Below are 23,705 nucleotides of genomic sequence, written 5' to 3' on the forward strand. Positions count from 1 at the left end.
AATAACCATCCGCAAACAAAAAATGAATTCAGAGGTGTATTGTTTGAGAAATAACAAGGGGAAGAAGGCTGTGCGTTGTTTTTAAAAGTACAATTTAATGTGTTAAATTTGTTAAAAACTAAAATATCTCAAAGCTTTGTTCAGTCTGTTTCCACAACGATAGTCTCGGTGTCGGATATGATTTGTCAATGTCAGTGCACAGCACAGTTAAAAAGCTCTGTATGCATTTACACATCCAGGTTCAAAACTAGTCTTTGACACCACCTTCAGAAAAAATGACTGCTTTGTGTGAAAAAAAAAACAAAAAAACAAAAACAAAACAACAACATTAATTTAAAAACAAGGAATGGTAATGGAAGAATAAACCTTGGATAAAATGTTCACACCAGTGATGACACAACCCTATTTAATATAAACTATTGGGGGCACACTACCACCTTGACAACGCGTTAGTGACTCTTCATATCCACCAATGGTAAACTTTTGAAAGGACACTAGTCAGGGAATTAAGATAGCAATGTGTCCTTACACAATGTTAATAGTTAACAAAATAAAAATAAATTAAAAAGGGGAAGGAATGAAAACTTCAGAACTGTACCGTTATGAAATCAATTCTCCAGTATTCCGTAGCAACACACTCTGGATGGTGAGTTAGTCCTGTGTGAGCTTCTTTCATTAAAATGCAAAGTTTTGTTTTCCCACCTCTTGATGTAACAAACGTTTCCGCTCAGTAGCTTAATGTCTCATTTACACTTCAAAGTAAAACCATTATTAGCAGCAGGGCACCTTTTACACCTGTCGCGACTCATGTCAGACCAGGTTACGATGACCTCACAATCCAGTCCTGCAAAAACACTTCGGAAGGGCACTTAAGATAAATCAATTAGCTTTAAAATGAAATGTGGCACTGGATAACAGCTACTAATGTGGGCATAAATGAATTTAGAAAAGGTGGGAAGCAGCAAACTACACAGTGCAGATTGCAAATATTTGAACAAGTTTTGGTTTGGCTTTGTGCACTGGTATACTTATTTTGAAGTAAAACAAAGACTGATGGGAGTTCATGTCCACATCCATGCAGAGATTGGAGTCTTTGCATGTTTATCTCTGAAAAGGGAGAGTGGGCTCCCTCTGGTGACATGGACGTGGACAAACATGCCCTAATAAAATATCCAATAGCTATATAAAAGTCTCACATGAGTCAACATTATTTAAAAAATTAAATAAAAACAAATTACATATTTATCTATATAAAAACGGACCAGTTTTAACCCTTTTGAGTTCTCCGAAATCCAAACAGCTCATAGCACGAGGAAGTGGCTGGAGGTTTGTCTGTGAGCTGAAGTTGGGGGTGACGTCTGTCCCACTTCCACACTGTCAAAGTGCCTCTTGGTATGTTGCTCATGCTTCAAACACTGAAGTAATGCCTGTCCTGTAGTGTGAGGAAGAAGAGGCGGTCTGGTGGGGGTTGGGGGGTAGAGGGGGGGGTCCAAAGTCTTCTGAGGAACATCGGTAAGTATGCAGTTGGATGAGGGCCCCCCCCCGGCTCTCCTATTGCCAAGAATATTCCTGAGTTCAATCCATGCATAGTATTGGCAATGACGACGAGTGTGTCTGTGATCACAGAGACGTTGGCTTGCGCTCACACCCACACAGTCCCTCCCAGACAAACAGTCAGTTCATTGTTCGCTGGCCCAAACAGCCTGCTAATAGTTGAGGAGACGCTCCCTTTCTGTACCAGCGTAGCGCTTGTTAGCTGCAAACACCTTTGCTTTGTTCACCGACGGACCTACAAGTCAAAACACATTACAGTTAGTACAAACTAGTCTGCGCTTATATCTTGTTAGCAGTGCTTTCTCTTTCCTGCGCTGACCTATATAGCTGAGCAGCACAGGGAGGAAGATGAGGCCGTGCGTCGCTCCCAGCAGCACGATGGCCAAGTACATCCTGAAGTAGAAGACCTGGAAGATCTGCGACTTGGAAAGTGCCAGGATTAAGATGCCGCCGAACTTTGTCAATGTGATCCCGCTGAATACCTGCGGGAAGGAAACAATGTCAAAAAATTGTATCGGACTAAAATTAGACTGAATGCATGATAGATTTTAAAAATCAAAAGTGTTAATTGCAGATAAAACTTTTTTTTTTTTTCCTCAAAGAACATTGCTTTGTTCTGCCCTGATATCTTGTTTACGCTGAAATCCACATTACCAAAATAGGTCTTTATTTAGTGTTTCCTCCTATCATGAATTTGGTAAGAGGTAAAGCGTGACTTACGGAGCTGCCCATGTGAGCCAGGGCCTCCTCGGCCCGCTCCACTCTGTTCTTCCTCACACTGATGGAAAAGGCTCGCACAATATGGCTGCAGAACTCCACCGAGATACCAACACACTGCAACAGAGGACAGTAAACATCTCAGAACCAGAAAAACTGAAATTCAGGACAGAAGAGACAAAACAAATCTGAAATTTGCATCGTCATGCAAATTTAAAAAAAATATATTTTTTTTTAAAAAGGTGAGATTAGAAAGAAATTGTATTAATGAACTAGTAGTTTCTTGCTGGTCATTATGACAACATATTTCTTGCCAAAATAACTGCTGACATCCAAGGACAGTGACATTACTACTGGAAAGTCCCTCGAGCGAGCGGTCAGACAACGAGACGCAGCCGCAGTTTAAAAGTTTAAAAACAAACATTGAAGTTGAACCAGGACAAATGTCAATGGGCAATAAAAACTGGCATTTTTTTTCGTGTCAAAGTCATCCGGGTAGTTGTGGGATTTTTTTTTTTCCCCCCACTGTATTTCAGGGAGTGTTTGAATTAAACAAATGACTAACTTTCAAATAATTCATTTTGGTAAAACATCATACTTATTGATGTGTCAAATGGTTTTGCTTTCGTGGTCTCGGTTGTAGTGACGCTGCCACACTCTCAGCCCAAATTGGCAACTGAAATGTTGTCATACGTGATAGAAATTACAGCAAGTTAAACATCTCCTCTAACCCCAAACCCTGACGCAGGTCACCGTTTCATGCATCTCTCACCATGACCAGGTTCACAAGGGAAACTGCATTGAGGCTGATGTTCCACAGCCACATGACGCCGAACATGTTGACCAGGATCATGCCGATGGTGATGCTGACCATCATGGCCGACCACAGCTCGAAGCCCAGCAGCACCGTCGTCACCACAAATACAGCTGCCAGTGAGACGCCGAGGTTCAGAGCCGTGTCGTACGCGATGGTGAGGTACTGCTCGTAAAACACGTAGAAGACGCTGTGAAGGAGACAATTTTTTATTGGAGAACAGCCATGAAGAAAATCGTTGTCCAGTAGTCGTTTTCAAATGGACAGAGCAGGATATGGTTAATCTATACTATATGCAGTCATGACTTTATTTTCATTAGTAGCCAATGTTTATGTTGTTTTCAATCAGAGCCAGTTTATCTGATACTTTGTCCTCTCGTGCATTTCATTGGAGACTTAAGAGTCATTTTATTCACTGAATAAACAGCAAATGTAATTTTGTATACACAAACCACTTTTTTTTTTTTTGCTGAATACCGGTTTCCACCTTAGTATCTGAAGTTGTGATCAACATCAGTGGTGTCATAAACTTTAGGTTTTCTGTAGGCAGCAGGGGACAGGAACATTAAATCAGTACTGAAGGTCGAACCACAGCCGCACTGCCATTTATTATGTTTTCTTTGCTCTGTGCTTATCAGTGACCTACTTTTCCCCACCGATACCTTTGAACCTTCAGTTTAAAACTTCATTTCCAAGTAATAAAGCAGTGGTTGAAACTGAAAACACAATAAACTAGCTCTGTTATACGACTATAAAATTGTTTACACAGACTATAAAGCAAAGGGAAAGGTAGAAGAGGACTTACCTGTAGGCAAAAACTTTGTGGTCCATGGACTGACTGATATTGTTGGCAAGGATTCGAGCCATTTTCAAAGCGTCTATAAAGTCAGGGGACTCCTTTAGGATGGTGTGGTAAGTCATGAAGTAAGTGGCTCCGACCCCTGTGTTGTTGGGATACAGGTCTACTGCTGAGGCGTAGGCTGCGTGACCCCTGGAGGAACATTTTGAGAGAGAGAGAGAGAAAAGAGAAGGAAAACGTTACAAACCAAAACCAAACTAGTACGCAGTGATGGGATATGTTTGGTCACACAGAATTTCAAGTAAAAGGATGCACTGGAATGTTATGTATTTTCAATAAAAAAATTAAAAAAAAAACGACAGAGCTATAAAATTACCCTTTTCCACATTTGATGTTGGGATTGTCTGACAGAAACATGGGTAGAAACCGCATGAAGTTTTCTCCTACAGGCCTCTGCTTTCCACTGGGAGTCATGGGCCGACAGGACACGCAGGACGAGTTTACCACTGGAAAACAACCATCAGGAATATATTCATTTATCTTATCAATAGGATTTGAGAAATACACACAGTATATTTGACCAGAGGCAAAACCAAGAATTGAAAACTTATGAATAACATTAAAGTTGCAGTACAAGGTTTGGTTTTTATTATGAAGTTGTTGTTTTTTTTAAAGTCTTTATTAAATGCTGATGCAACATATTAGTTATTAACATACAGTATGTTTTCTTCATGGGTTGATTAATGCCAGAATAATGTATTCCTGTTAAACTTGAATTACTTTGCATCAATCCCTCATATAATCATTACAATGCATATACATTTTTGTACCTGAATTTTAGTTCTGAACCATGTAAGACACCTTTTTAGACTCTGAGACTTTGAGACTGGGCTCATGAGACAAGTATTCTGTGCATTTCCATCAGATAACAATTTACCTGAGGCATTGCAGAAGGCCCCAGATATATTGTTGTACCGACAGCAGGTTGACTGAGGCTTCACCCAGTCAAAGTAGTCGTCCAGCCAGGAGGACGGCGTGTAGGCAATGGTTGTGCTAGGAGTAAAAAAATAAAATAAATAAAAAAATAGATTATACAATCACATCATCAGATTTGATCGATTTTCATCCTTTCATGACTTTTGCCGTATCTCAGGTTTTCAGGATGTGACATACAGGTTCTCAGTTTGATCTGAATGGGACTCATTCTCCGGCTCATTCCTAATTCATGGCCCAGACTTACTAGTTGCTGATAAGTGAGGCGGTGTAGATCTGCTGGACCAGAGAGTTGTTGTTACAGCCCACCCCGCCGCACACAGCATTCTGGCCCTCTGAGCTGTTGTACTTGATACCATCCTCCACCACAAAGTAAACTGGAGCTCCGGTGTGCAGATACTCGCTCATGTTCTTGAAGTACTCCAGCACATACGAGTCCTGGATGGAGAGAGAAACAGTCAGAACTGCCCCAGAAAGAAGAAAGCAAGCGGCATGGTGTACATCAAGAGTGCTGCAACAATTAAATGGGAATTCAATAAGCATGCCACATGGAATGCAATTGATTTAGTTTCCTGGTTGACTGATGGGGCAGTTAAATGCCCTTCATAATCAATGACATCACTGAACACGGATGCGTTACCACAAGTATTCAAAGTATAACTACTCTACTTTGTTAACCTTTTCAACAGATATAGGCAAACAATCCACGATTGAAACAACCAAACTTACATCAGGCATGGATAATTTCTGGTCCAGTCCAATCTCTACTTTATTCACCACAGCAATACTGAAGGACAGAATGCCCACAAACACTGCCACCTATTAAAAAACAAAACACAACATGATCGTCATATACTGACGAAAAACAATATTCTGCTTGTGAGCACATTATCGAGAGGTAAATGTGCACGAGTGTCACTGAGGTACTTACTATGATCGGTCGCACCCACTCTTTGAGGATGAACGGAGCATAGACTTTCTTGAAAAAACGGAAGAGGAAACCGTCTGTCTTGGTTTCCTGACCTTCTGGCAGTTTCACACAGCAGACAATGTCAAATCGATTCCCCTTTTAACACAGCACAGGACACAGCATTTGAAAAGTGCTACGGCTGAAAATAAGTTGAAGGTTAAATCATTTAGAACATGTACTTAACCACGTCCATTACAGCTAAACAGTAGGTTTTCATTCCAAACAATTGCTGAACGGGGAAATTTGATTGGGTAATATTAAATTAGACAGTGCAGTGATTCAAACTTGCAGCCATTAAATCGGAAGGAAATACTCTTCTCGTAACCCCTACAGCCCCTGACCATGCGTAACCACCATTTCCCTCAGTCTCACCTCCTGTCTTCTAGCGTCCAAGCCGAGCAAGCTGACAAAGCAACTGATCTGCAACAGGAAATCAATAAAAACAGCCAGGCCAGCAAACAGAGAGAAAGTCCTCACAGCGGGCATGTTGGACAGCGCTCCTAGAAAAAGAAAAAAAAACCAACAATCTTATCAGCATGTGAGTCAACAGGAAGTGGTGGCACTTTTTGTGGCTACCGTGTCAATTGTGTCCACAAAGAAGACAATTTTCTCAGCAGGCTTTCACACCCGAGTTATTAAAATCAGACTCTGGTTTATTTTGGCAGGTGTGAGCACAGCAGTCGCACTCAGGTGTCAAACAAAACGGCCACACTGAGACGGAGACCCTGGAGACGAGGTGGTCTCGGTACAGGCCCAAACAATCTCTTGTTCATTTGTGGTGGGAACATGGTCCGACCAAACTCCGCACGTTTCAGCTAAACAGCTACTAAACAGTAAGCATGTTAAATGTACATGCTCAATATTAGCTCTCTTGAAGGCTGAAAATCTTCTTTGCAAAGTGTGAGCCAGTGTAGTATTTTCTAGATGTCTCTAGATTCAGTCATTCTGCCACCACGGTTATGAGCCAATACCAACTCTGCTGTTTCTCCATGTTAAATGGCATATCAACGTTTCTCTCAGAAATATACACAAGTTTAGAATATAGAACATTGTTCCTCTATTTACTGTGTCACTTCTGCCCAAAACACATCTGACCAATGACCAAAGTGAACATTCAACTGGTTTCTAGTGGCGCATTTTGATTCCCACGGATTTTTCAGTGTGAAAATGCCCTAAATTTAAAAGGTGAAACATCATCAGGAATGCATATTTGACAGTTTAATCTACAATGTCTGTTTACATATGGTGTGCATTGAATAAGTGATCTGCTTTACCAAGGAAGAAGGCCACCGTCTCCGAGAAGGAGGAGAGAAACAGGCTGGGTGCGATTTCTCCAAGAATGCGACCAATCTGCTGGTGAAGTTCTTCCTGTGGCATCCGCTCATCCCTCTATTTAAAAGTGCAAATGGACACAAAGTCAGCAGGTTTAACTGGTAACTGGCAAAAATATAAAAAAAGAGCTCACTAAAATATCACAAAATATCCTTTGAAGAGTGACTGTCACACAAGAAGACAAGCACAGTTTCTTACAGCAAATAATAATAATGAAAAACTAATAATATAGGTTTATTTAAGCACTAAATAACATGACGAACGAGTGAGTGCTTACGCACGAGTTTAATGGTGAAATGGGTTACCTCGTATGTCTGTACTATAATAAAGATGTTGTCCACTCCAACAGCCAGCACAAGGAAGGGAATGACCTCAATCACAATGAGTGTGAGCGGGATACCAGCGTAGCTGAAGATCCCCAGTGACGAGGCCACAGAGCTCAAAACAATCAGGATGCCTGCTATACCAAGAGAAATCTTAGAGTCCACCTGTACGGGCAAAAAAAAAAAAAAAAAATCATCATCGTCTCTTATCTGCTATGTTTTATGCGTTAAAGTTGTCAGACATGTTGAAAAAGTCAAAAGTAACTTCACAAGTTCTTGTCACACAAGCATGAAAGAGGATTTACGCTTACGTAATGTTTAAACTATTTCAGGCATGGATCGACACTTATGAGCAAATGCATGAAAAACATTGCGCAGACATATGGAATAAACATGTTAACGACATTGAGTTACAGGCTTCATCTATTACCATGACTCTCCGGAGGCTGTGGATGTGACCGAGGGCCAGAGAGATGTAGATGAACATGATGGCGTAGCTGATTACGATGGTGCTGACGTCACCGTTGCTCTCTCGGTTGATTTCATCTTCAATACTCCTCTCTGCAGTGAATGCTAGGGTTAGGTTGGAGTTATTGAAGTTCTTCATGAAGTTGATGAATCTGAAATGCACACAACAAACAACAGAGTTCAGACCCACAGACAAATACGACAACACAAACGGTGACTTTAGCGGAGGATAGCTTGTTGACTGAGTGTCGTCTCACTCTTTTTCCCACGCCATTGCTTTGCCAGTTCTGACGGTGTCATTCAGGTAGTTGTTGAGTGGGAAGGTGATCACAAGAGCAGTGGCATTGTTGTAGTTTGTGTCTGTGGTGTGAAAAAAATAAATAAAAGTAATAATTCGTGTGAAGAAATCCCTTAAACAGTCATCATTGAATCTGCAGTTATAACTAAGTATTCATTTTTTAAAGCATAGATAAAAAAAATCCCCATGGAAAGATTTAACTGCCTCTCTGTTGTGGTTGGTTGTTATAGTAACTAGATGGAGAAGTAGGCGATTGTTCCTATTTTATTCTATTTACAGAAAACATTTCAAACAGCACACGTGTGACAGTAACTGATGCATAAAAGCAAATATAATACGTTATTGAGGTCTGTATTGCTCTTACGGGTGATGGCAAAAATCAGGTTTTACCGATACAAATTCGGATGAACACTGACACACATTCAAGTTTAATGGCTGGATGGTGAAAGAGCAGAGGAACAAAGCAGGGTTTTGTTGTGCAATACAAACATAAAAAGAGAAGCAGTAAACCAATTATGTTTCTACAGCAAATGAAAAACTACTGTTCAGGTGCAATTACTTTTGGGACCAATAATAATACTTTGACTCTACAGATTTGTGTCCAATATAGTTTTTTTCCAGCTCAAAATGCTCTCTTTCTCTTTTTCTCTCCTTCTCTTTCTTTCTCTCTCTCTTTCTCTTTCTTTCTCTCTCTTTATCTTCCTCTTTCTCTTTCTCTTTCTTTCTCTCTCTTTCTTTCTCTCTCTTTATCTTCCTCTTCTCTTTCTCTCTCTCTCTAACAAATCTAGAGGAGTTCTACTCCTGATTTACTAAGTTGTGTACATACAAGCCTTATTGTCACACTCAAGATGAGCAATGTTGAACACACAAACTTCAAAACTCACCATCATAACCCCCAAGAGCCAGCCAAGGGAAGATGGGGCCCCCATAGGTGCCTAAACATGGGTCATGGAGGAGAGTGGTGTCGTTGAGCGACGCTGGTGCACTGCAGAGGGAAAAGAGGAGCTGAGTTTAAAGCCTGCTTAAGAACAAACCAGTTGTGAGTTTGGGTTTTGCCGTAATTTGTCATAGTAGAGGTAAGAAGAACAGATAAACATGCACTTGACACATGACAAGCTAATGAGGAAGTTTATGTGTGCTATTTTAAGAGCACACTTTCCACAACAGTTCTTTGAAAACGCAGATGCCAGCGGAACAAAGTTTCTTAGATCTCTAACAGATTTGTGCCAGCAATTAAGACCAGTTTACAAGACGTGGCAGAAGACCTGGTGGGTGGCAGCTTATTGGTAGGCACAAAAAAAAATGGAACCTGAACCAACTTTAGAAAAAAATTCACCTGACACAGTAGAGGAAGTGGCTGTGAAAGTCAGCATAGACATAGAAATCGTCTCCGATGCTGTGATCGAGCACAGCGTGGCTGTTCTGGAAGTAGTTGAGGACACTCAAGATGGTACAGTTGTCGTTGTACGGGGCCAGCGGCGCCAAGCAGATGTCCTTCAGGGTGACGTTTTGGCCCTCGTATGTGGCTACAAGGCTTTCGATGCCAAGCTGCAGATCGAGCACCTGGTAGATTGAGGTTTGGAAAAAAAAATGAGATTCGAAAAAGAAAGGAGAACCTTTAAAACACAGTTTTAGAGATGCAGCTGCTCTTCACATGCAAACTTTCCATTTCATCTGGTAAAAGAAACAACGCTTCTTTGTACAAAACTCAGTGTGGCACTAATGACAGTAAACGAATCAGCATTACTTATGATTTTCTGAATTGACTTGTCCTTCTAACCTACCTGGTGCAGGATGTCTTTGCCCAGAATGGCTCCAAATGGGACATTGGATCCTCCGAAATATGGAGAGTAGATGAAAGTGTCATTGAGTGGAGAGGTTATAATGAGCTGTGCCGTTCTAAAGAAGGGTCCGAAGTGGCTGTCAAAGTAGTCCTTCTCCTGCCGGGCCTGGCTGGTGGGGGACGACCACAGATCGACGGGGTTGGTGGTGATGCGCATGTAGACCAGGCCACCAGAGGAGGCCACCACGAGGATGAAGCTGCCCAGTATGACCACAGACGGACGCCGCACACAGAAGGAACCCCAGGAGCTGAAGAGGATTCGCAGGGCATTCTCAAAGCGTTCACCCAGCGTTTCACTGCATGATGCATTTACTGAGAGGAGAAAAACACCGGAGGTTTGTTTGATTCGTGTGGCAATAACAGACGATTGTTATGACTTCTACTTCTTACAATTAAAGGGCAATGCAGTCACTAGTGTCACATGCGTGGCTGTACCTTGGTTAAGATTATCACTGTTGAGAGACAGCGGGTTATTGCTGTCCAAAATGGGGGCATACTCAGACATGACAGTCCTTTTCCTGCAAACAGAAGGAACCACACAAGTCAATTAGATATCGAATAAAAACACAAGGCCCAGAATATTACTGTATGATTATTGCAGATACAGAATGTACTGTATGTATACAGGCGCCAGCAGCATAAGCAACAAGATCAAAAGTCCATTACCTGTAGCACCAAGCTCCCACTACAGCTCCGATAAAGATAAGCAGGAAGGCTACGTAAGAGACCCACATGATGAAAGTCATGGCATCCATGCCCAGGATGGTCCAGGGAAGAGGGAGAGGAGGAGGTACAGGTGGGGAGCCACAGGCGTCCGCGCAGTCCTGACAGGAGCAGGGACCTGAACCGTCCTCCAGGCCCTCGGTGCAGCCATATGTCTCGTTGTTCATGGGAGTGTAACCCGACACCGGGACATCTAGAGTAAAGAGAAAACAGAACACAGGACGACCGATTAACCATACAAAGACTAACAAATAGAGCAAGTGCTAATTGTACTATTACTACTGTAAAAAGTACTACAAGTTTTACCTGAAAATATGGGGAGGATCGGAAAGGGTGTCTGTCCATTGTTAATATTGAACATGTACTGGATCCAGTTAGTAGCATTGCACTCCTTTGCGTCCTTGCCACACAGCAGCGATAAGGCCTTCACATTGCTCGACGGTGCCTGGACATCCTTACAGGCGTTGTACATGGCTGCAAGGAGTCCGTTTAGATAGTTTTAGGGCAAACTCAAGATTTCATTTAGTCAAACTGGTCGCTCCCTTTTTCATTCGACTCAAAATTGAACAGTTATGACCATCAGTCACCCACAGAATTACACAACTGAAAGCATGACGTCATGTTTAAGTAGGGAACTGATATAGTTTGCTCAGCAGATTTCATATGCAAGATAGATATGTCTTGTTATTATAGTACTTGGCACGATTTTCTGCACACTTTGCACGACAGAGTCCCATGAAATAAATGAACTCACCATGAGCGAATGTTTGTCCAATATAATACTGCACTTCCTCCACATTGGAGCCATTGAACTTGGTGGCATTCACAAACTGACTCTGGTGGGGGCTGCAGGTCAGCTCACAGAAAAGGTTCATCAGGTTGAAGAAGCAGGCGGGACACCTTCATGCAGATGTCGAGAGTATCAGCAGAGCCAGAATTAAGAACAAAAACAGAGAGGTATCATTGTATAACTAAGAGAATAATAAAAACAAGTTACAAGTGTGTAAAAGTTGCAATGGAAAAAAAACAACTAAGCAATAACAAAAGGTGATCACATCTACAAACATGTGAAACATGCCAACCCTGGCAAATTATTTGAATTTGGCCTTTAAGCTACTCCATCTCTGAACCACAACAACATACTGCAGACCATTTCAGCTGAACATACAGAACATTGACAGACTTAAAAGGGCAGATAGCCAACTCTTTGTGTTCAGAAATTCAAAAGGTCAATGGTAATGCCCTTCCAAGCACGTCATGTGCTCCATGAGTTAATGTCATAACTGCTCTGCATACCGAGACAGGAACTGAAGGGGCAGCTGGAGACTCCCTTTCAGAGTGCGCAACTGGTCAACATTACAGCAGAGACTTCGGTTCTCATAGTCGTATCCTGGACAAAGCTCCTGTATATGAACACAAAGGGGCACAACGTCACTTTGATACACTGTTGGAGATTTTTCCACAGTGCAAAATAAAGCACAGCATGTCACAGAAGAGTGTCACATGTCAGAAGTAGCAGGGGAAAAACATTGAGATACTGCACGCACCGTGAGAAGCTCGTAGCCCTCTTGTTTCAGCGGGACAGGGGGACCAGTGTAATGGCAGTTGTACTTTTTTCCGGGCACCTTTTCAGACTCCCCACACTCACCGAACCACACGCAGTGCTCGGCCTCAACCTGATGGGAAAACAAGAAAAACACATTGATCACGTGTGCATCGTGTTCACAGAGCAAGTTCTTTTGACCTTTGGATCTCACTACTGCTGGTTTGCATACAGCACATTTATTTTTTCCAGTAGAATCTGGTGAATCAGAAGAGGCTTTTTACTCATAAAAAGCCCACTTCTATTTTTACAGCGAGGACAAGGACAAGGCCAACTAATCAAAGAGTTAACCCAAACGTAGTGAGTTCTTCTGAAGGCTACAGTGGACCATGTGACTTGGTTTGAGCCGTTTAAAACGATTTCATGATTCTGATCCTAAAAATGTGGTTATCTTTTTCACCAGATTAAACGTCTGCTCGCGTTTCATTTCCTGTGGTTCTAGTCCCTTGTGCTTTGTGTGCCTGAAAATAAAACTTTCACTTCTGCAAAACTGTTTCTTTCTAATCTGGCATTTGAATATTAAGATTAGTAAAGCAGACAGAAAAGCCTTGAGTTTAGTCATATTAAGATATATTTAAAAAAAATATATCTATTTGAAATACAATAAAGAAACTACAATCATCTTTAAAGTGGTTCTGGTTTATAGAAGTAAAAAAAAGAAGAAGAAAAAAAGGTGCTTTTATCAGTCAATTCAGCATCAATGCTCTCACGTGATCTTCGTTGCGAGGGGTGACTTAAGGAAGTCAATTCACTGACTACTGTTTTATGAGAAATCCTAGTGTGATACTTTGTACTACTTGTGTCTTGTGGATGTGAGTTCAAAGAGAGCATTCAGATGGAGTTTTATGAAGCTGCAGACTTAGGATAGTAACCGAACTGTGTATTTAACTGGGATTTGTTTATCTCAGGAAACAACCGAAGCCTGCAGGGTTTGTTTTAAAATGGTCCTTGAATTGAACAGAAATACACCGTAAACCACAAACCGAATACACTACACAGGTACATTCACAAGTTTGTGTCTCTGCTGACCCACAGCAGCCTCCAAAGAATCAATATTTTTACAGATTCTGACATTCTTGCTGTTTTTACGCATATGCTGATATCTTATCTTGAATCAGTAATGATTAATCCGTTTCAGATGTTTTTTGCAAAGTCTCAAAGTAGTTCTGTGCATTGCAGAGGACTGACCTCGTCACATAGTGAAAATGTGTGCAAAAAAATGCAGTCACGAAGTCAGAGGCTACTGATGACAGGAGAGTTTTATCCACATCTGATTAAGTCAAAGCAAATGAATGGCACAGCAAGGACCAATGTGGCCCGCCTTGTATTGCAAACCCCCACCCTGAGTGATTGGACAGACATCATTCATGACATCTTTGTGATGGCAAAAATAACATCAGCTGTAAAGGATCTGAGAAAAGGGATCCCATCCCACTCGTTAACCTGCTTTCTGCCTTCTCCCACTGAACCTGGTCGCAGACAGAGTGCAAGAGAAGAGGGGTTGTTAAGTTGAATATGTAAGTTTAGTCTGCCTGACTCATTGATCCTTTATCTGACTGCAGTTTGTGCAAGTTAGAATCTTTCTATGGCTCCAAAATATCAGAAGCCTAACTGTGCAGTGTATTGATAAATCAAATGGTATTGATAGATGTCCCTATTTGACCTATTGCTCCTGTTACAAATATTACAAAACACCTACTTAGGAAAGGTTTATGGGAAACGTGGAACTTGTATATTGTACATTTTTGCCCATTAATTATTTAATTTTAATCTTTTGTGTCGTCTTCATTACCCACAGGGAAAATCCCAAGGATTTCGTAGTCTCTATCTCTAAATTCTTACTTTGTACTATTTCTTATTCACTCATTTAGTTGCCCTGATTCTTCAATGCGGTTGTAAAAAAAAAAAAGAAGAAGAAAATGTCAGGCAAGGTTTTCACATTTTGCCCCAACAATCAATGTTGAAAGAAGTATTCAGATCCTTTACTTAACTAAAAGTACCAATACAGCAATTTAACGTATTAGCAGAGACACGTAGTTAAATTATTCAGTCGTCAGATGAATACTAGGAGAGAAAAGGAGAAAAAAACAACAATGCTCTAAAACACAAATCTGTTTCTGAGTTGAAACCAAGGGAGAGGTTTAGATGGAATAATCCATATTTAGGAGAGCTGTTAACAACTCACAAACATCTGAAATGTGACCCCTAATACACGCTGATTTTTGAAAGGCCTTAAACAGCAAACAATAAATTGTGTTTTCTAAGCTTGATATTTGATCCGTTCTGTCAAATCTTCATCTGAAAAGTAACTAATTCTTTTAACTAAGTGTAGTGGAGTAGAAAGTACAATATGTCCCTTTGAGATCTAGAGGACTGAAAGCAGAACGTACCATCACATGGAAATACTCAAGTATAGTGCAAGTACCTCAAAGTTGTACTTAAGTAAACGTAATTAGTTATTTTCCACCACTGGCAATTATAAGTACACTGTCTTGGTAAACCCAAACAAATAAGGGGATTTCACGCGCCACCCCAAATTTTTTTTTTTTTTAAATGGCACCAAATGTTCACCACGGCTCCGAAATGAATTTACCCATCTCTGTAAAAAAAAATACAAACACTCTGCTTTATGAGTAACTTGCAAACGTTGCAGATTTGACAGACAATATGTTTTTTGTTTTTTTTGTTTTCTAGCTAAAATAGGCGAAAAGTCGTGGCTTGGGGGATTAAACTATAACCCGGGACACATTTAGCTGAACTTTATTTTGCAAACTAGTGTGGTAACTTTCTTCTTGCATGCCAAGAAAGTTGCGTCGAAACAGCTTTGAGTCCAGGATACACACTGTACCAGCTCTACCGGTCTCTGGAGAACGAGCTAACTAACGTCTTGTACTATCCGTTCACGGTTTTCAAACACGTTGCGAGGCTGCTGCAGTAGCGATAACGCTTACGGTGACATGTTTAGGACAGCACAAAGCCAATTACTGTCTCAGGCTGTCTTTGCTCGGGAATAAAGAGATGATGGTGTTAACAGCAACACTGACGTGAATCCAAGCGTCGCTAGCTGCAGCCTGAGCTGAGTCATGTAACAAGTCACGAGAACACTGACGTTACTCACCCATCGAAAATATCCCTCCGAGAAGATTATAATGAAGAAAAGTACAAATAAAATGCCTCTCCCTGCGAAGAGTCCCATCCCTCTCACTGAAAAGATCGAGTCGAAGTGACAGTCCAGGTAAAGTTTCGCATATCTTGTTGATGATATCTTCTTCCTCGGAGTATTTGTTTGGGGCGGAGACAGGGGGGGGTTTCCTCAGTGCTGCCACCACGCGATGCTGATCGTACACTGCACCCCGTACCAAACACCAGGGAACTGTAATTTCTCATAGGCCTTTTTTTTTTTTATATATATTTATTTATTTATTTTAAATCTCTCAGCTATTTAATAAGATTGACGGAATCTTTTTTTTTTTTTTTTTTTTTTAGTTAGTTTGGCTTATTGTCAACATTGGTAAAAGGCAAGGACACATTCCAAATAATTATTATTATATCATATTATATAAACAAATTTATTTTCACTTATTGGTCACGCCAAAAGATCTGTAGTTGAAAGAGAACCCTTGTTTATATAATTCAATGGATCAGTTTACCTCCACTTTTCTAGGTTACAAATTGGACGTTAAATAAAAACGCAAGTTCCTGAGTTAAACAGTATAATCAGCGATCTAAATGCAGATTAAGGAGGCAAGGCAAGGCCAGTATATTTGTATAGCACATTTCAACAGCAAAGCAATTCAAAGTGCTTCACACAAAACCATTTCAAGCATCAAAACATAAGGCAAACGAAAAGGACATTTCAAAACAAGTAAGAACGTTGATTAAACCATTAAAAACAGCCATTGAAACATTAAACAAGCTAAAAATGGGATAAAAGTTACAGTGCCGTTTAAGAAATAAAACACAGTAGTAAAATGCAGAAATGCAAGAAATTAATCAACATCCTTACATCTGGGTCAATGAAAGGCAGCAGCAAACAGAAAAGTCTTCAATATTGATTTAAAGGAGCTGAGGGTCTCAACAGACCTGCAGGTTTCTGGGAGTTTGTTCCAGATGGGAGCATAAACATCATAGGAGGCTTGTCTTCTCCTGCACCCTCCATAAATTATATTAATTCATTCATATTTAATATGTGAACGCTTTCATTTATGATTTGAAAAATGAGTGAATACAGTGATAAAGCAAACTGACTACTTTTAGACAACAAAAAAAAAAAAAAAAGCCAAACAGGTGACCCAATTTGTCCAACAGGCGCAGCACAAAATTTACTTTTGACCTAATTTCCACTTCCTGTTAGCAAGAGTGCAGTTTTTTGGTGAGCTAAGTGGTTGTATTATGGATTGTGATATCACTCTATAAACGTTCACATGTGGAGACACAATCAAGATCTGGAAACTGGACTCTTGAAGCAGTAACCAGCACTTTTGGATGAGCCAAAAAGCCACTGATGCGTTCACACTCAACCACAACAACGATTGCATTGTTTATGAAGACATCTAATGTTAAGTGCATGATTTGTATTCCTCTGTGGCCTTTGATCAATGTGATGCATTTGCTGGTTGAGGCACAACTTCTGCGATACTCATTGCAATACTTATTCAGGTAACATCAGGTCTATGGATGGATTACAATTGATGGATTAGTTCAGGTGTTGGTAACTGTCTTTGTGAGTCTGTGATCTCTGAGTCTGAGGCGTGTGCACACACCTGTATGTGTTGCTGGCTGCTTGTGTGTAAGGCCTCTCTGTGGCATTACTGTGAAATTTGACATTCAGCGGTGAAACCTTATATCTGTATCCCTTTAGCAAAATGTTTCAACTTGTGTTTCAACTTTCAACGTCTCTGGTTTCAACAGAACATTAACAACAGGAGGTATTGCTCACGCAAACAGAGAGGAAGCTTTGCTCAATTTTGGCTTGAATGTATAAAGACTCAAGTTTAGGTTTTGCTTTTTACATTTTTAATGTTTTCATGCAAAGACATCTTCCTGGTCATTGTTATTGTTAATGATTTGTTTCTTTAAATAGAGTTTGGGGAAACTATCTATGTAACTTTATCCAAACACTCTCAGACAGTCCAGATGGATCAGGTAGCTGAGTGTTAAAGTATCTTACTGAATGGTAGTTTTTTTTTGCCTGATTTAAATTGTTGCTTTAATCACAAATATTTATATTTTAAAGAAATAAATATATTTTCTCTGTAACTTTTTTGGAATCTTAAGCTGAGTCATAGCAGACAAAAACATTGTTTTTTGTTTTTCTGTACTGGTCAATTTGTTGACAGTATTTCCTCATGGATTCATGGAGTGATAAAAAGAGATAATTCATTTTGTAAAAACCTTCAACTTTATCCAACATTGAAACATCTGTGCTGTAAATGTATGTAAATGAACACATATTTAATTAGATCATACAATATTTAAACATGAAATTTCAGAAAACTCATGAAAGAAAAATAATTCACTTGATATAGTTAATCAACTGGTGATTCCATGGTAATCTTTATTTGCTAAAATCTTCACCCGATTCACCAGAAGTATTTTACCTAAATCTCTCATCTTGGGTCCAAACAAGCGCTTTAAATCCTTATAGTAAAATAGAAGCATTTGTTACTGAAACTCATTTCTACAACATTTAGCTGAATGCAACTCCAATCTATAACATTTAACCTTCGACATCCTAACCCGTTACATAAATGTGATAATTTTATTAAACTCAATCAAGGTTTCTAATGATTTCAAATCTGCTGGATATTTATGATTTTCTGTGCTCGCAGCTCATTATAACTGGGGTGTTTGTTATACAAATCCTTTCCCTTGGGTCAACATTTTATTTTTAAGTTTTTTTTTCTGCCTTGAACACAGCATCCATTAACATATATTGTCCTGGTGTTAAAGAAACCTTTTGTTTATTTAATTGTATGACTCAGTTTCTCCACACTTTCCTAGTTTAGAACAAGGTCACTTGTACTCTTGTGTTCGGAGTTAAACAATATAATCAGCTTTCTAAGCAGAGACAAAGAAGCATAAGCAACAAGCTTGCCTTTGATCTGTTTCTGGGGCCTTTTATCAGACTGTTGGTTGAAGTGCTGAGACACAGACTGAGTAGATGAGTGAATCGTTAGACTCCCTGCCCTTCTCCCTGTATCTCACTCCGTAAAGCTGTAGAAAAAAACCCCAAAGGTGTAGTTCCATAAAAAAAAAGATTTATTCATGTTAAATTTTGAAGGAAATAATCACAATTCATGAATAAGTGCATATTCACATATGATATGACAAAAAAATGTGTACTGAGTATAAATTATACGTGACTATTTTGGGGTATATTACATCATAATCACTGTTGTCTGTACACGTACCTGTGTAAAATCTGCAAAAGTGGGCTCATAGGCCGCTACAACAGTATATTCCTTTAAAACTAGGAATAATAATAATTGCAAAGTTAATGCTCTTGGAAGACCAAAGGACTTTAAAGCTAGGAACAAATTCATAGAAATGGCGTCAACAGCCTGTGCGAAACAAAACAAAAGAACAAAGTATCCTGGTGATAATAATAAACCACAGACATCGGACACATTCTTAGTTTCTGGCCATTCAAATGGTCTCTTAAATACATCACAGGGAAACGCTACAAAATTAGTCACATGGCCTAACAGTTCAACCAGCATTTTAAAACAAGATATAAAATGACAAATAGAAACATGGGAACATAACTGGGGCCACAGATTTGTTTTCTAACTTTTGTCTTTCCTGATTAAGTTATTGTCTGTTAGGTCAATGAGCGGAGGAGAAATAGCTTGTCGGAAAGCTAATGGGCAGTAATGAGTCGCAGGGCCGAAATAGAGTCTCCTGTATATGCAGACTAGTATGCCACACTAATCGAACAAATTCTGAGTTCAGCTAACTTTGTGTAGCTCCACAAATATGCTTCATTTTACAAAAGTGCTGCAAAACAGCAGTGTGCGAACATGACTACAATCGCATTGGCTGTATTTGCCATCACATTCTCTAAATAGTTCGTGTGATATGACGCATATCAAACAAGGAACTCTCCTCTCTAGTCTCAGGCTAACTGTTTCCGAAGATAAAGGTAACATGTTAAAATGATATAATTCACCAGTACTCCCCTTTACACTGGCTATACATTCTATACATTGCAAAATGTTGCTTCCTTGATGACTCATCCTTCCGGAGGAGCGTCGTCAGGCCTCAGGAATCTAAAACTCCCTCAAAAAAAACCCTCTCTTTACTCTTCTTGACTTCACAGAGTCTATAACCAGCGAGTCTACAACTTGTGTTTTGGGTTGAGCTGCCAGTTTCTGTTCTTTGCAACAGAGCTTCTGCCTCCTTAAAAAAAAGGAGGCGTTCGCATCCTTTTAATAGCGTTCCTCCACCGACACATTTGGATCACGTAGTATTTTGTGCATAATATTCAGAGATTTTCAGGAGACATTTCCACCTCCTTACATCATTAGGGTGGAGTGTAGCTGGTCCAGCAACTCTAAGGTCAACCGAGTCAAGTGCAACTCAGCTTTCGTCCTGCTTTCATGAAGAAAAAGTCAGTTTGTCGTTTGGTGTTCAGACAAAAACTCTTTGGGATGAGACTGGTTTAATGTGAAGGGATGCAAACAATGCAGGAAGCTGCACAAAGTGCTGCCTAACTCCATAAGGACAGAGTACGACATATGATTGTTGATGGTACCACTTATCTCTGCTTTTCCAGCCAAGATAACAGCATCTTTCTTAATAGAGAAGAAAACAGTTTCTTATTCCACTCAGTTGTCAGTCTGGGCCCAGGTACTCTGCGTTCTCTGCTGCCGGTATGTGTCCGTTGGTGTGGGTCTTGAAGGTGGGAGTGAAGTCCTGCTGGTAATCAGGGTTGTCTATGCTGTTCTGGGGCTGGTATTTCTGAATGTTGTGGACTGTGCCATTGGAGGTGAGCGGGAGGATGGCGGGGGATGGGACTTCATTGAGGTATTCGGGTCCGTTGACCTCGTTCTTAAAGCAGTTCAGGTACTCCGTCTCTGTATCGTCTGAAGAGATTGTGGGAAGGAGGGTGCGAGGGGGACCAGGATGCTGGTAGATAGGATTGACCATGTCTGAGACGCCGCTCTGATTCATGTAGTCTGTAAGAAAGCCAATTACATTAATTCCCATTAAGTCTATAACAGCTTAATACACCATGATTCAAGTTTTGCTTGTTTCTGATTACATTTGGGGTCATTTTTTGCATTTAATTATTTAGCTGACTGTATATAGATGAAAGTATTTGAGGGGAGAGGGACGGGCCACCTGGCTTGATACAGCTTGGAGATGTTGTGGCTCATGGTCTATACCTTAAATCCTAGGCCACCAAGGCGACCCTGGTTTTGCACATATAGCCCAGAAACATTACAGCTGATCTTTTCCTACAACCCCAAGTCTGCAGATTGATTTCCAACATTGCAGGAAATCTTTTTTTTAAATGTTTGAGAGCATCATGTGATAAAAATGTATTTAAAGTCAAAGGTTACAGACAGAAAACCAATGTAGTGAACATATTGTGTGCTCCATTTCTTTTTAATTAAAGTTACATCCATCATTTTGTATGCAGTTGTGAGCAGGGACATTCAAAAATGCTTTGACCTTTGGATTTGTCTGTCTGAAAGTTAAAAAATATTCAGTATATTCTTCATAACCTCCTTAAATTAGTCTATTTAATTAAATTACTTTTAAGTATTTAAACTCTTATTGTGTTATTATGTGCTAAAAGACAATTTTCCAGTTTGGTGGATAATGAAATTGTCTTCTGGTCTATTGTAAGTTGTGAAAAGGACAAATTGCTTCTGCAGGTGTGTGGTGTGTGGAGGTCGGTGGTCAGAAGCTGCAGATTTCCAGTGAAGTTACATAACCATAAACACACACTGAAAAAGTGTCATAGAAGGCGGTTGGCGATATACAGATGGTAATAATACATATGTGATATGTCATGAGCCCAGCCCTAATGCTAAACCGTTATCATTTTAAATCCCCAACTAGAGTCTTACGATTTATGCACTAATGGGACTGTAAAACCTTTGGAAGAAAGACTCAATCAAATAGTAAATGACTACAGTACAGTATGTTCTTAAGCTGGGACAGCATTGCAGTAAATACAGCAGCATGATGCTTGACCACTAGATGTCAACCTTCATCACTGAATCAAACAGAGGATCCGAGCTCTACTGAGGCTTCTCTTGAAAGACATTAAAATGTAAAATCACTGAGGGGTTTTAAAGATGAAGGACACTTGCCTGGAGCGGGCTGGAAGGCGTCTTCCCAAGTTTTATCTGTGGGGTCGGGAATATATCGGAGGACCACGCTTCCATCTCTGCTCGGGAATCCGTTCTGTAACAAAGGGCAGAGGTTTGAAATGATACCAAAAGCTCAACACAAAGAGGGTACTCCTCTCCAAGTGTTTATGAAAGGTTTAATTTTCTCTCACCAATAAGCCGTTTCTGCTGTGGCATGTTCCGATGCTGCTGTTGAAGCTCTGGAAAGTGCGTAACATAAACTTTAGTTAAAGTCTAATAATGTCAACACAACAAATACAGGAAATAGAGCCGTGAACAATTAAATATTCCTCTCATAACCATAAAGCAGGCAATGCCTACTATAAAGTAAATCTGCAGTGCTCAATTCAGAAAAAAAACATGTTTTGCTATATTTCAGTTTGGATTTTATTGAATTCTGATTTACTTTTTTATTTATAGTTTTTTCTTAAGTGTGTGTGTTTCTTTGGGCCAATGTGATTTATTTTAAAGCCTCTCAGGGGACAGTCAGTTCCCTTTGAATTGTGATAGTAATGTGTTTTTATGGTGCTCGTGAAGAAGTTAGAGCTGCCATTTTCAGTACAAGCTGATGGGGATCGAAATAAATGTCCACCAAGCAGATTCATATTCATTCAGGCAATCTGACAAGCTTTGTTATGTCTGTCAGACTCTCGAGTCAAAGCACTATGAACTGCGTGAAACCATACAAACCGAGCAAATACAGAGAGCCGAGTGACAGCTGTGGCAGTGCAATTACTTTCAACAAGAAAAGGAAATTAAACACGCTGAAGCAGCAACCATCTGTAAAATAAATATATATATATTTTTATATATTGCCCTCAGTGGGCCATGCCGTATCAGTGGTATTACAAAAGCAGGCCTCTTCTGAGTTTTTATTGGACAAAGATTTTCAAAAGTGCGCCTGGGTGCCTGTAAAGGTAATCAAACTTGAAAACTCATATGGGCTAACCAGGCTGTCAGTGGCCGGCAACGATCCCAGGTAGAAGAACCAGACCTACACATGGCCTTCATTGAACCCGAGGTGGAAGAGTTCTCCTCATTCAGCTCTCATCAATCACAGGGCGACCAGGAGGAAACGTGGGAGAGGGGCTAATGGAGGATGATGAGGGGGCGGGGTCAAGACGGGACAGTTAAACAGAATGAGGGCTGCTGGGGGTCAGAAGGGTTCAGGCCAGGTAAGACTTCAACACCGCGCGATCAGCCAGGTTCAGTTTAGCAGCTGCTGCTCTGTCTCTGCTGACTGAAGTGAAAGCTGATTGTTTTCAACAAGCTCCAAAAATGACTGTTTATTTCCGTTCTGACTCGCGGGGTAATGATTTATGCAGAAATCCCATTTCCCAAAACACGGTTAAAATAGCACAATTAAATTTTCAAACAGTTGGCTGCATGTCGGTAATGTGTGCAGTGCTGGAGCATGTGGTGCAACTTCTTTTCCTCCCTCAATTAATGCTGCTTCTTCTGGGGAATTGCTCACTGCCTCCAAAACAGCTGGTTTTATTCTTTACGTTTCTGGACGAAGAAGGTGACTGTGAGTGAATCTGGTGTGTGTGTTTGTGGAGGTGAGGTATCATTTCATGTACTTTCATCCCCAAATAAGTTGATTCATGAGGAGCAAGACACTCAGCCTAAAATATGGTGACATTGGTAACACATTTTTGTAACAGTCTTGTGTTAAGTACTGTGGAGGTGGAATGCATTGATTGAAAAGCAGGCTTGAAACACATGCTGTTGTCTCAGTTTTAAACTGAGTTAACTGGCTAACTATGAAACAATCTGGAGAAATTAGTCACTCTTCCAAGTTTTTCTGAAATATCAGCAGTAGTATTGCAATACAAATTTGAATTATTGATGAATTATTTTCTTTTCTTGTGTCAGGATGCTTAGTTTCTCAGCTTTTGCCTGA

At 40.2% G+C, this 23,705-nt stretch overlaps 2 protein-coding genes across 4 annotated transcripts in view; both read right to left on the reverse strand.

Moving 5' to 3' along the window:
- Nucleotides 1-75: 75 nt before the first annotated feature.
- npc1 (Niemann-Pick disease, type C1) lies at nt 76-15,763 on the reverse strand. 2 transcript variants are annotated; one of them, XM_069692255.1, is made up of 26 exons: nt 15,556-15,763; nt 12,382-12,510; nt 12,131-12,237; nt 11,589-11,734; nt 11,141-11,308; nt 10,778-11,027; nt 10,547-10,629; nt 10,053-10,423; nt 9,605-9,831; nt 9,153-9,253; nt 8,228-8,330; nt 7,933-8,122; nt 7,485-7,667; nt 7,122-7,236; nt 6,220-6,347; nt 5,809-5,943; nt 5,607-5,696; nt 5,125-5,315; nt 4,822-4,937; nt 4,261-4,390; nt 3,891-4,076; nt 3,044-3,275; nt 2,275-2,388; nt 1,874-2,036; nt 322-1,789; nt 76-282 (listed from the first exon to the last, which is right to left on the reverse strand). In XM_069692255.1, exons 1-25 carry the CDS (start codon nt 15,631-15,633, stop codon nt 1,707-1,709), a joined length of 3,819 nt encoding a protein of 1,272 aa, XP_069548356.1. In that variant the 5' UTR covers nt 15,634-15,763; the 3' UTR covers nt 76-282; nt 322-1,706. The 2 variants fall into 2 exon arrangements, with proteins under 2 accessions (XP_069548356.1, XP_069548357.1); XM_069692256.1 differs by having other exon boundaries at nt 76-279; nt 317-1,789.
- Nucleotides 15,764-18,078: 2,315 nt separating this feature from the next.
- Nucleotides 18,079-23,705, reverse strand: part of egfra (epidermal growth factor receptor a (erythroblastic leukemia viral (v-erb-b) oncogene homolog, avian)) — a 41,999-nt gene continuing 36,372 nt past the window's right edge. For both annotated transcript variants that reach the window (XM_069692258.1, XM_069692257.1), the window contains exons 26-28: nt 21,955-22,002; nt 21,764-21,857; nt 18,079-20,617 (exon numbers count right to left, since the gene is read on the reverse strand). In XM_069692258.1, coding sequence (XP_069548359.1) covers nt 20,274-20,617; nt 21,764-21,857; nt 21,955-22,002 — 486 coding nt within the window. In that variant the 3' untranslated portion in view covers nt 18,079-20,273. The remainder of the gene's footprint in view (nt 20,618-21,763; nt 21,858-21,954; nt 22,003-23,705) is intronic.

Source organism: Brachyistius frenatus, unplaced genomic scaffold (assembly GCF_029030835.1).
Source record: "Brachyistius frenatus isolate BFR_SWC_R1_liver_20210118 unplaced genomic scaffold, ASM2903083v1 Contig_12, whole genome shotgun sequence".
In the NCBI taxonomy this organism is placed as follows: domain Eukaryota; kingdom Metazoa; phylum Chordata; class Actinopteri; family Embiotocidae; genus Brachyistius; species Brachyistius frenatus.

Coding starts and splice junctions, on each gene's coding strand:
- npc1 (XM_069692255.1), bottom strand. CDS start 15,633: ATGGGACTCTTCGCAGGGAGAGGCATTTTATTTGTACTTTTCTTCATT. Junction 7,237..7,484: donor TTATAGTACAGACATACGAG/GTAACCCATTTC, acceptor ACTTTTAAATAG/AGGGATGAGCGGATGCCACA. Junction 6,348..7,121: donor GACGGTGGCCTTCTTCCTTG/GTAAAGCAGATC, acceptor TTCTTTTTCTAG/GAGCGCTGTCCAACATGCCC.